Here is a 13511-nt window from a genome sequence, read left to right as displayed (position 1 = left end):
TGGGTGGCCCTATAAGGCAAACAACCACTGACCCAAAATATGCACATAAGACATAAGACCTCAAACAATCAAATCCATGAGATTTATGAACAAAAACATGCAAACAAGACAATAAAAAATCCCAAGCAGAGAGGCAGCAAGACCAGCAGTCCAACACCAGAAGCCTCTATTCTTTGCTGCAGTCCAAGAAGCTTTTTGAGCGCTTCCTTCCCCAGGCCAGGTGCACTGCACCTCTTTAGGTAATGCAGCACACCTGGGCAGATCTACACAAGTCTGTGTAGACATGGAGCTTCAAACTATTTTAGCGCCAGGGTTCAATTAAAATGAGACACCCCGGGTAAAAAGGGCAACATTTTTAACTCATAAATACCACTATTAAATTTCCCCAGTTTACAGTAAGACAATTAATTTTTGTATTACAGCTTTTCTGAAACCACATGTTTTTCAGACAATCCAAGAAAAGAAATCTAAACTAAAATTACCAACTAAATGTGTATTTTGGACATTTTCTTTCCAATAATCTGAAAGAAGATCTGTTATGGAAGCAAAATAGTCCCAAATCTCAAAATTGACCATGAGCGTTAAAAAAGTTTGTTTTTACCTCTTAATAACAAAATACTTTATGTATTAACAATGTACAATAGCTTTTTAAATGCCTTCAAATACCTTAGTTACATTCAAAATACAAAAAAATCCCAATTTTCTTTTTGAATTAGAAAACATTAGGCAGGCTAACTAGTACCTTATATGGGCCATGAGTCACAAATTGAGTATCACTGTCTTATGTTTAAGAGTATCTTCTCACTAAGTCTTTTTTGTTTTAGTTTTAAATTAAAACAGAAACACATTTCTTGAGTTTGTAAACTACATGTACAGTCACTTTACCACACATAGCAACAGTTAAGGGGGTGTGTTCAGGATAAAACAGAGTTCAGTTGCTCTTTAAAAACAAAAAACGAATGCGAATTTTCTGAAATAATAATTGATCAATGCGTGTATTCCTGCTTGTTTGCCGTGTGCTCATTATATCACACTCTGATTACAACACTCATACACCCACGACGTTCCTTTAGCATGCTGCTTTGTTAAGCCTTCAGGTAGAGTCAGTGCGCTCCTACCTGCCTGCCTGCTGCTGAATGCTGTGTACTGTACAGCCTGCAGACAGGCCACGGCTCGGCACATCCATTCCCACGCAGAGCCACTTGTGAAATGCACATAACAATGTGTGTGTGTGTGTGTGTGTGTGTGTGTGTGTGTGTGTGTGTGAGCGGATACCCCCCCGCATCACCACCACCGCCTGAACTCACTTCATATGACCAAACACCGCCTCCCACCTCGGATACAGTAACAAACATGGCCCAAACACTTGACCGCAATTACTGAGCCACAGTCGGAGAAATCCATACATAGTCATCATGGTAACCCTGCTGCCAAATGCTTAAGCAACACTGCGTGTGTGTAATGTATGTGTGTGTGGGACCACAATCAAATAAATCCATACACTACCACTGGACACGAGAAGTGTGAGGAGAGAAATCCGATCTACCTATGCAGCCTGAGCGCTTGACACTTACACAAGTGAGTGACACCTCAACAGTGTGTGAGTACAGTATATATGTGTATGTGTGTGTGTGTGTGTGTGTGTGTGTGTGTGTGTGTGTGTGTGGTATTATGATGCAGGAGAAGCTGCTGGCCCAGATGAAGACAAAGAGCCCAGCGGCTGAATTGAGCAGCAGCTCTCAGACAGGATTACACAACAGCTCTTAAAGACTGCTTTTAATAGCAAGACTGTGACTGGATCTTATTTCCCTCCCACTCATCCCATCCAACCATCCATCCATATACACCCCCCCCCCCCCCCCCCACACACACACACACACATACACACACACTCATCAGTAATGTTCAATCTAAGCAGAAACACACACAGGAATGTGTAAGGGTGTATATATATGAGAGTGTGTTTGCGAGTGATCCTGTACCTCAATACTCGTAACTGTCTCTAAAATCGCTGCCAACTGTTACAGTCCAACATGTGCGTGCATGTGTCTCTACTCTCTCTCCTTTTTTTGTGTTAGTGAGGAGTGTTATTATGATTGAATCAAGTTGTTTTTCACCACAACTTGGAGCCCCTCTCCACCAATCAGCATCCTCGCCAGACTGGCCTATCAAAAAGCTGGAACAGGGCAGCAAGTATCAAGCTGGGCATCCCTGGGCAGCACAAACAAGGCCGCGGGTATTAAGCTCAGCTTTAAATCCAATTTTAAAACCCCTCCATACCATAAAGATTGGACAGGGGTTGTTGCAGACCTTAAATCAAATGGTGATTTTATTGAGATTAATCTGCGTCTTAATACTGCTCAATTGGAGGCTGGTACGGAGCCAAATGAGATGGCCGGGCAGAGGAAAGCATCGGAGGAAGCTTGTGTGTGAGAGGGACAAATAGAAATGAGACAATGGCACTTATCATAAAATGCTGTGAGAAAAATGATAACATGACAGGAGGAGTAAATAGAGGATTTTGGATCAACTTGATGTCAAACACACAGATGGTGTGAAATGCCTGTTAATCCCACTACAACTTGTGTCCCGCCCCCCCAATGTTCCTCCCATTGCCAGGCTGTGTCAGAAAAGCAAAATACATGGGAAAGTAAAATTTCAAAAGCCAAACATAAATGTTTAACACTTTGAAACCTGAACAAATTGGCTTATTTCTGTCAAAAACACATGAAGGAATTAAAAGTTACATGAAAACAACCTGAAATTTAGCCAAAAGAGAAAGACAAAAGAAAAGAGGGAAAATATATATATATATATATATATATATATATATATATATATATATATAATATATATTTCTTGTAATTTCTTGTCACCTTTTCATGACTTCATGCAATTTATCAGACACCTCTTTCTCATTGCCTTTTTAACCATGTGTTAAAAAAAGTTTGCTCAGGTTTTAAAGGTTAAAATTCATGCGAAAGGAGATGTTCTATGTTTCAAAGGTTTAAAAAAAGAGGCTGAGTTTACTCATCACAAGACTCAGCCTTGGAAAACAATTGTCTTATGTCCGCTGTGGCTCTGGGAGGAGCTTAAAGTTAAAAAAAAAACACTGATGATGTCACACTGATGTCATCACGGTATCTCGGCTTGAGCTTACAACTTAAAAGTTTTAACAGAAAGCCTGTGTTACAAACTGAGGGTGCAGAGTTTGAAAAAAGCTGTCAGACAGGGCCTAATTTAACAAAAAATTTTAAAAAAACTATTGAGTGGCATTATGAGAATTGAAGGAAACCATTTTTTGGGGGGTGTTTCAAGCAAAGTAAAGAATAAAAGTCAGGATATCTCACTCCCTTCTGCTTTAATTTTGACAATTCTCTCTCCAATCTGTTTTTTCTGAGTTACTCAACCTTTAGGTAGCAAATTGCTAGATTACTAGAGGGACCCTTTAAATGTGTTTCTCGGGCATCCTTACGAATGTAATGATGTTGAATAGTGTATTTCTTTTATCAAGCTCCTGGATGACAGTAAATGTTAAAGCCTGCTGTCAAACATAACAAGACAAGAGTTATTTTGGCAACTCCCCCATTCTGTCTGAGTTAACATTGTGTATCCATCATATTAGTAATTCTCATTAACTGCAGTGTTGACCACTGTGGCCTTTTGATGTAACTCCCACTACAACAAAAGACCATAAAAAAAGTGGAGGCACAAAAAATCTGACTTTCCTTTAACATGTTTCTTGGTTTTGTCTCCTGTACAAAAAAGATCTGATTATAATGTGATTTACTTCTGTTAACACATAATTTACATGTTAAATCCAAGTCAAGACAGTCTCTATTAATGCCCATATTTACACAGTATATTAATACATTTCTTGATAAATTATACATTTATTGCTGAACTGCAATTTTAAGCAGCAGATCTGATTTAGAGGTTATCCAGTTTACTTTGAAATGGCTGAAAATTCAGAGAAGTGGTAAAACTTTGTCAAACATAAAGAATAGCATGGGGGAAAGCTACAGTATGGGGCTTGAAAACAAAAGACCACTAATCCGCTCTCAGAATGGGTGGTAAACTTAAGTAGATTACAGCAACCAATCTATTAGATTAACCTCATATTAATTTGAATTTAAGGGATAATCTGTAGTTACATCTGTTTGCTGTGACACTCCATGTCATCATCTTTGTTATTGTCCTTTTAAACCCCTCGCCTTGTGCCATGCTTTTCGCACAAACCCGTGCGTAATTCAACGTGCGCGCACTAGATAGCAGGGGGGGCGGGGTGCCTCCAAAGGGTTTATCCCCAGCACCCAACCGACGGCATGGGTGACGCTCCAGTCGTGGAGCTTACAAACCGGACCGGAGGCGCACTTTGTCCCCGGCGTGACCCGATAACGCAGAGAAATACTGGCTTGAAACCAGACACTTTACCGATGCGTCACAGTGCGTAATAGTCGCCTATCCAAAGGGAACCGTGAAGACGGGGAGTTTGGCTCCGTGCAGCTTCTCCCATATGTAGGCTGCAATTCCTAAATACGATGAACCCAGTGAACCTTTGCATGCTCGCCGCCCCTTTCTACACACTGTAGTGTGGAGTGACACGGGGACACGCCACTGACATAAATTGCTGGAACCAGGGGTCAATTATGTGGCTTTCAAATATGCAGGAAAGGAGTTCTGCTGCAGACACCGAGACTAAATATAGTGCAGCGTCCCCACTAAAACCTTCACCATGTGGTGTCAGAAAATTCTTTCATGTGGCCTACCTTCCATCCGGCTGAACTGTTGCTGTCGCCTTTATCCTTGAAATAAGGAACAAAGCGAACCATCCAGTCATAAATTTGGGACAGGGTGAGTCTCTTCTCCGGGGCGCTCTCGATGGCACGGGTAATGAGGTCTGCATACGACAGGTTCCCCCACGCGTTTCGCCGGGAGGACTTGGCTTTGCGCAGCTGGCCGGCCACGTCGAGCGCAGCCCCGGACATGCAGGCAGGAGCGGCCACGACCGGGGCCGGGGCGCCGGCTGGGTGCTTGATCTCCGCCGGCGCGCCGCCTTTTCTCTCGGCCCGGCACGCGGGCACGTTGTACTGCTCCACTTTGACCGATGCCAGGGCCAGACCTCGGCTCGCTTCTTCTCCCCCGGGGAAATCCTCCGGACACGGCAGCGGCCAGGTGCACGACCGCGAGCGACTGTGAGGCTCAAATTCCGAATCGATATCAACCTGATGCGCATCCATGCCGCTGTTCTTCATCATCATCAGCATGATGAGCTCCCGCTGAATGGATGTCAAAATCGGGCAAGGTCACTATCACAAAAAAAGCGTGTCAATTTTGTCGCCTGCCAGTGAGTTAAAATGCCCAAACTGGTCCCTTATACAAAGAAAGAATATTTTGTTTTACACACAGGGATGAAGAATCAGTATGAAAAAGCCGGCAGCGGTGTGGGATATTATCATTCTCCTCAGTGCAACAATGTGGCATCACATCAGGACAGATGAAGGTGTATCCGAGGCATCAACAACAGTATCAGTCTCTCTTCCATGTTAATTGCACAACACCGGCTGTGTGGCTGCATGCAGGACCAAGTGACGGTCAAACATCCATTATGAAAGCCAGACACACTTGGAGAATGTCTCTGTGCTCGCTCCGGCTGCAGCAACAGTTGATCCTTCTGACAGATGAGGTCCAGTGCAGGTTAAAAGGAAACGCTTATCAAACTCCTCCAGATTAATTGACTTTGTGATTTTCTCCACGCTCTCAGCTTCACTAGCGTCTTTCTGGCTGGTGACCGGCTTCAGCTGAAAACTCACTGCGAGCGCAATTACTCCCTTAGAAATAGAAACAGGCTCTCATGAATCATTTATATGAAGCCGTGAATTTCCAGACGAGAGAGAGAGAGAGAGGGAGAAAAAAAAGCCCTCATGGATTTGATTTGGAGCATCCTCTGTGTCTCCTCTGCACGCCGCCAGACGCCTCACTTGGTGTAGTAGATATTTCTACCTTTGTCTTTGGCTCTCCCGTTCACATGTCACATGGGTACCGACTCTCTGCCTATTGCTCTGCCTTTATACTACAAGCCTGTGTGTCTCTGAAGGCTTCAAGCCACTTAACTGTAGCCTGGAATAAAGTGGAATAAGTGCTGCTTCCATATAATTGGACGCCGCCTGGATCAAGTCACTCCCTCCAGAACAGGTTTCCAGAGGAGGAGGAGGAGGGGAGAGAGAGAGAGAGAGAGAGAGAGAGAGAGAGAGAGAGAGAGAGTGTGTGTGTGTGTGTGGGTGTGTGTGTGTGTGTGTGTGTGTGCGCGCCCCCATCCGCGTCGCATGCGCGTGTTGTGGGGGGGGGGGGGGGTGTTGATGTGCCCAACAATACAATTTCTAAAGGCAGTCATTTCTGTACAGCCTTTACAGAGGAATCCAATCACATACTTGTAGTTTATCATCACCTTTATATTCCGTTTTTTCCCCACAATTATTGCGAGTTTTGATTCAGTTATTGTTTATTAAAGATAAACATTAACTTATTTTTCCTGTTGTTTTTGTTATCGAATAACCAAGTCTCTTTAAAGCAGAGGTGTAGATTTTGGGGGTCATGCAGGGGACACATCCCCCTCAATATTAAGAACATGTACAACCCCTGAAGACAATTGCTATGAAAGAGAATTAGGGTCATACAACAAAAGCGATTTAGAAAAAAAAGGTCTTAATATCATGAGAACAAAGTTGCAATTTGGAGAATAAAATCCTAATATTATGAGAATAAAGTTGTAATTTGGGGAATTAAGTCATAATATTACAAGGATAAAGTCAAAATTTGTGGAATGATCATAATATTACTAGAATGAAGTCATTATTTAGAGAATTAAGGCATAATATTTTAAGAATAAAGTCATAATTTGGAGAATAAAGTCATAATGTTACGAAAATAAAGTTAAAATTTTGAGAAAATAAGTTATAATGTTAGGGATTAAGTCACACATTTACAACAAAAAGTTGATACAGGGTGATTAAACCTGTACATTTATAAGTTTAATCACATAGTTTTTAAACTCTCAAAATTATGACTTTATTCTCTTAATATTGTAACTTTCTTCTCAAATTCTAAGATATTTTTCTTTCAATGAGCCCTAATCCTCCTTTATAAATTACACCATAAACTGACACAGAAAAGTCACAAATTGATGCCTAAAAATTTACAAGAATGCAGGGTTTTAAATGTTAAAATGAAACCCTAAACCCTGCTTCAAAGAAACTTTTTATTTTTAATGTTTGAAATCCTGCCTATCTGTTTTTTTAATCAAATGGCAAAGACCTGTTTTCATTTGTAAATCCTTACCAAGGCTAGACATGAGGGTTTTCTATGTAGTGTAGATTAACGAGGCAGCCGACAGTTTTATAGGATACAGCCTTGATTTGTAGTATTTATAATTCATAGCACCTTTGGTCAACATTAACGTATTTTCTGAAGTAATACATAAGTAAGACTCCTTGTAGCAGCAAATAATGATGATAATGAATAATAAAAATGCAAGTAAATCTATGTATATAATACTTTCTACCAGAGCTGTAGCCAGGATTTTAGAGATGCTGAGGTCATTAGGCCGGATAAACGCCCAATATCATAAAGAAATGGAAAAAAACAACCTTTTAGTCATTCAGATTTTTTGTTTGTTTTGGCTTTTTTTTAAATTGTGATTTCAGGTTAATAATATAATTTTATATATAAGTGTAAATGGCATTTCAAAGCCTTCACCACATTCATGAGTATAACTCTGAGGTAATAATGCTGTAGCCTTTATTTATCATTTTGCTGGCCTAGATGTGATCAAATTGAAACACATTGGGTCAAAAATACATTCATATAGCTTATAAACAGTCAGAGGTATTTTTGTTTTGCTTTGTATATAATCCAATGCCAGAGTTTTCAAAAGTCTTGCTTTCTGCAATATCTGTTTATGGCAATTTTGGTATTCTTAAGAATAGAGGAGGATTGTGGGTATGGCAAGTAAACCATGGTTAAGGTCTTGGTAATGTTGGGAGACTAAGGATCATGGCCAGAGTTATCTCTAAGTCTGTGACTGGACAAAATTCTGGTCTTGTGTGCAAAAGTCAGATATGTCCTCGTACAATGGTTTGTATGAGGTCTTGAGAAAATGCACCTAAAACTGTTTGTTTATCTAAGATACTGTAACAGTGCCACACAAACGATGTTTTGTACTTAATGTAAAGTTAAGTGGGTTAGGTCTATTTATAGAAGGTGATTTTGTTCTTTAAAATAATAGCTCATAATTAATTTGAATTCACAAGGTTCTGAGCAGTGGTGTTTCGGGTGAAAGTCCTGTGGTTGTTTGACCCATCCACCACCCAAACCTGTTTGCTTACACAGACTTTCAGTCCTAAATGACTTCCTTCCTTACTCCAGTCAGTGCACTGGTCACATGATCGCAGCCTTCCTGATTACTTGGGGTATATATGAAGTACTAGCTCTCCATCACATGGGATTCTACTAATTCTGGTGCATTACTTTTTATATGTACACATATGGACAGTGCATGAGTGCATGAATGTGTTTGTATGCTATTATGGAGCAGATATGTTCAAACTTATTGTTTCAAACAACACTTTGGTAAAATGTGGTCATGTTTAGGCACATAACCCACTTGGTTGGGAAAAGATCATGTTTTGGCTTAAAGTACTCATGTTTGGTGGCACCAAAAGCAACCACTGGTTGCTGAAAAACAATCGGAGCTGTTGTTTGTTGGTCTGAAACAGTAGTTTGCAGTTGCCCGCCATCTCGCCTAGGTGTTGCACCATCCATTTCCCCATGACAAAGATAGCTCATATACTACGTCCCTTTAGAAACATTGATATGATACGATAGGTATGAATCTTACAAATGTAACATGATTTGCAGAAAGGTTCAAAATGCAAAATTTTCCTCTGGCAATTGGGCTGCTGAAACTGTTCCTTGACGTCTGAGAAAACTCTTGTCGTGGAACTGGGCTAAATGGTAACTGGCCCCTTTTTTCCCCACTTAACATACGCTTCACATTTCTAAAATAAAAAAAATTCAACATTCTACTCGTGAAAAATACGACTGGTTATGGGGTGATTCTCCCTATTTGTGGGGTCAAAGAATTAAACTACCAACTCCCCTCGCAGTCTTTGTCACACACTATTGCCTTTGGTAGGTCTGAGTCCATAAAGTGGACTCCATCAATAGCTGCTCTGTGTTGTAAGCTCCTCTGGAAACCCCCAACACTGATAGAGGCTGCCACTCTTTGACAGCCGGTTGTCAGTGACAACCATAACCTCAAATGCACCTAAATGGAATGCTTTCATGAGGACTAAATGGGCCTATCAACATGAAGAGAGCGAGCAAGCAGTGTTTGTGTGTGAGTGTGTGTGTGAGAGAGAGAAAAAGTAGAGAGAGATGCTGTAAATGGGAACAAACAGAGGGAAAATTCAAAACACATGGCTCTGCGGTTTTGAGAGGAGATTTTTATGTGCCGCAGAGAAGTTGTAACAGGAATGCGGTGTGACTCCTATCATATGGAATGAAAACACTGAGGCTGTGCCAGCAGGGTGGATATAGGGTGTTCAGCTGTGGCTTACAGCAAAGTCCTCGTCATCACGGCTAGGTGATGTACCGCCGCAGCGTAAACATGAGAAACATGAGTCACACGGCTGGACACGACACAAGGCAGACAGAGAATTACATGTTTTCACACAGGGGGAGTGGATTTGTCAGAGATGCTGTGGCTGTTTGTGCAAAATATGAAGTGAAGCCGGAACATTCAACTCTTCCAAGAAACATATTTTTACATCAGTGTTTCATTTCCAGCTATTATTTGTCAGATTAACTGATTCTGCCAAGTGGATTTGTGTGAGATTCATGTTTATCCATTTTCCCTCTGTTTTCTCATCATCAAATATTGATGATATGCATATTGACTGTCACTGACACCTCCCTCGAGCTGCCTCCTCTTATTGATCTCTTGGTCCACTGATGCCCAAATGAAGGGATGTAGTGAGATGTAAATAACCGACCACACCAAAAAGCTGCGCACGCACACGCACACACACACACACACACACACACACTTTAGGATGGCATAAATATGTCCCATTTAAAAGTGCAACATTTTTGGAAATATGCTTGTCATTAAACCTAAAGTCAGAGGAGTGGAATAACATCACTTTCATCTCTGTGTGTCTAGTGCAGACAAAGTGTAGCTCCAGGGTGTGCTAGCCTAGCTTAGCACGAAGACTGAAAGTAGGATAAAACTGCTAGCATAATATTTCTGTTTTCCTAGTGAGTACATTTTGTTCTAATGGTTTCACATAGGCGTTAAAATGCTATTGCAATATTTTAGGGCTATATCGCAATTCAAAACATATATGTCAGTATTTTCAAATGTCCTTTAAACAAATGTTAAGACTAAAATGCAAAATTACTGAATGAACAGCGCTTACAATTAAGTTAAATCAAATAACTACTGTCATATAAATTAAGTTGAATACACTATTGTTTTTAATAAAATATGGTTACAAGGATGTTAAATAAAGTACTTTTATAATAAAATTTGTAAAGGTATTGTTATAATTAAATAAACTGAAGTGGGCTCATGGTATCAACATTAGAGTCTATAAACCAATGGGTGATGTCACAGTGGCTTTGTCCATTATTTAATGCAGCCTTTGCCAAAACTCCAGAAGGCCTGCTTGTCAAATAACCATCAAAAAAAAAACACAAAGGCTTTCATCATCTTTCGGTTGACTGTTTAAGTTCAGTCTCACTGGTCTTGTAACCTCATTTTCAGTTCCAGTGGAAAAACTGTACACTACTGGAACAGCACCAAACGATCAGTAGACAAAGTTGACAAATTTTGACCGTGTCCCACCGTCCTCAAGCGGCCCAAAATCAATCAGCTGTACAGCAACTTTGACCTTAGAGGTGGAAGATCAGTAAATCTTTATGTGGGTTGTTTTGTAAGACTGGCGTGACTTTGTCATTTAGGTATGGAGACTTGTTGTGAAATGCAAAAACCGCAACGTCTTGTTTTTACATTTCTATTTCTACATTGCATGAGAAGACAAGCTTTAGAGTTGTTGGAAGGGATATTTTTGTGCTTTTGAGAGAGTTAGGCTCACTGCGTTAGGCTAAATACATCCCAGACCATGCTGGTATGGGACGCATAGGGGTGACATTGATATTGGTCTTAAATATGACAAAGTACTGTACTTTCTAAAATGTCTGTTCCTTAAAATAATGGAAGCAGCATGTTAGAGTCCAGTTTATAAAGCTTGGTGGTCATAATACAGGGTTCATAAAGGGGAAAAGTTTAGTCTTTACTGAGAAACTTAATTTTTGTTTCGTGTTTTATAGCAGCTGTTTGAGGCTGATTACCAACTGGGACTCAGGTTTTACCCTCCTTTTTAACACTACATCACTAACTACTCCAAGGCCCCGTACACCTTAGAGCGAACACTAATTGCCTCTTCTCCATGGGTCTTCCTCCTTCATTTTCATACCTTATCCAGTAAGCCAGTCAGTCAACCTGCAGGATTATTGATGTGTTTTCTGGCGGAGGGGGGATGCCACTCCCTGCCTTGGGAAACCCTGAGGCTTTCAACTGTTGACTAACACTGACTGCTGCCACCGCCTCCAATCAGGAAAGTTGGGATGTGCTCCTCTGTGCTCATAATGAGGCAAAACAGAAAGAAAGACATGGTGGCACCCGGAGGTTTTCACTCACCTGTTTCACTTCATTTAATCATAAAGCTGAGTTTCAACCATGGCCCATGGATGTCTTTGTGCCAAACCAACACAAAGGAAATAAATCCGTCAAGACCTTGCAACTCCCTCAAGGTACTTGAACCAGAACCAGCTTTTAGAGAAAATTGTTTTATTAAAACTTGGGTCTTATTTCTGTAGTTTTGGCCGTCCATTGTATAGTCTGAGTCATCTGAGTTTTCAGCAATGTTCTCATGCTCCCACCTCTCTGCAATTACTTTGGTGAATATAATGATATTATTATCCATGGAAATGATAAGCAAAACTACGAATAGTCTACACAAGATCTGATGAACCAGAACTATACTTTAAAGCAGTATCTGGACACAGGAAAGTAGCAGAACAAACTGTAAAATGACATATAATTACCTAATAAAGCTGATGTGATGAAGGTGTTGGTCATGTTAGTTTCCTATTTACACATTCACGAGACACAAAACAACATTAGCATTCATTTGAGTTGTGTTTCTGGACAAAATTACAACTTTTTCTGAAATATTGTCTTGTATGAAATGTTGTGAAACTTGTTTTGTGAAATGTAGTTGTGTTTTCACCCTCAGGGCCACCATGGCTTTATTTTGGCCCAAACAAACTAGTTAGAGAAAAAAACCTGGCTCATAAGCTGCTAAATGCTCCACTGTGTTCAGAGCTAGTTTCTAACTTTGTCTGACTGTTGTTTGACGCTGCGTAGGTAATGTGCAGTGGGTTTTAGCATATTTGCTGCTGCAGAGGTTAATGAGAACGCAAGAGTGAACCAAAACACTACAGTTGTGGTCCATGAAACCAAAACAATTAGCTAAAAGATTCTAAAAAAAGCTCTGTAAAGCTGTGGGGAACTGCAAAGTCGGGTAACCCTTTCGCATTACACATAGTCCTTTGATCCATTGTTAATATAATAATACTGATCAGTGCAGCTTTAAGTCTTAAGAATGAATTTTAGCTACAAACGCTGTTGAGCCTTGACAAAAGCTAATACAGCTAAAACATGTTACTTTTTTCTTTTCAAAGACTACAGCAGCTCATTAATTAGCACATGTTCAATCAAAGTAAAAGGACTAATGCCTGGTGCTTTTTTTAAATGAAAACCTGCATTGTGTTTGTCCTCAGTGACACCTAGTTGGGAATCTTTGGGTTCAGCTTTACACTAGCTTTGGGCAAGTCAATTATAGTACTCAACTTTTTTTCAATGCTCATCCTCAAACAACCTTCCCTCTTTTTTCTTTCTCTCCATCAGTCCATAATCCCTCCCTCCAGCCCTCCCTTTTCTTTACAACCAACCCCAGTTACATAAGACTGCCGAAACTGTTGTTTTCCAGCGGGACTCACTGCTGTGTGCGGAAACTGTGGGAGCGAGGGGTTGGGCATCTCAGCCCGTATGCTGCCAATGGCCATCCCAAGAATGCATCCTCTCTGTGGGTCTGGGCCGCAGCCAATCATGTGGCCTCCCAATGTCACCAAGGCACTTAGACAAAAACGAGACGGGTTTTTCCCCCCCAAAAAACAAAAGGCTGCATTTTGCTCCCATATTGGCAGTACATGTTGAGGTTGTCTAATACTGCACGCGTGTACTCTTTCTTCTGCTTTTTATAGGTAGAACCCGCAACATTGTGTTGCGCCTGCCTGCCTCACAGCCCTTTGATGAATACAAATACAGTTTTAGTAATATTTAAAGAATCCCCCTCAAGCAATGTTCAATGGTGAAAGGGTTCAGG

General features: G+C 40.8%; 1 protein-coding gene across 1 annotated transcript in view; it reads right to left on the bottom strand.

Moving 5' to 3' along the window:
- The window catches only part of foxo6b (forkhead box O6 b), a 47953-nt gene extending 41727 nt beyond the window's left edge, over nt 1–6226 (bottom strand). Inside the window, exon 1 of the mRNA XM_042506654.1 lies at nt 4770–6226. Within this exon, the coding sequence (XP_042362588.1) occupies nt 4770–5267 (498 nt within the window). The 5' untranslated portion in view covers nt 5268–6226. The remainder of the gene's footprint in view (nt 1–4769) is intronic.
- Nucleotides 6227–13511: the final 7285 nt, after the last annotated feature.

The sequence above is a fragment of the Plectropomus leopardus genome, chromosome 18 (genome assembly GCF_008729295.1).
Source record: "Plectropomus leopardus isolate mb chromosome 18, YSFRI_Pleo_2.0, whole genome shotgun sequence".
NCBI classification, from domain to species: Eukaryota; Metazoa; Chordata; class Actinopteri; order Perciformes; family Serranidae; genus Plectropomus; species Plectropomus leopardus.
This window is presented reverse-complemented; position numbering and strand designations above follow the sequence as displayed.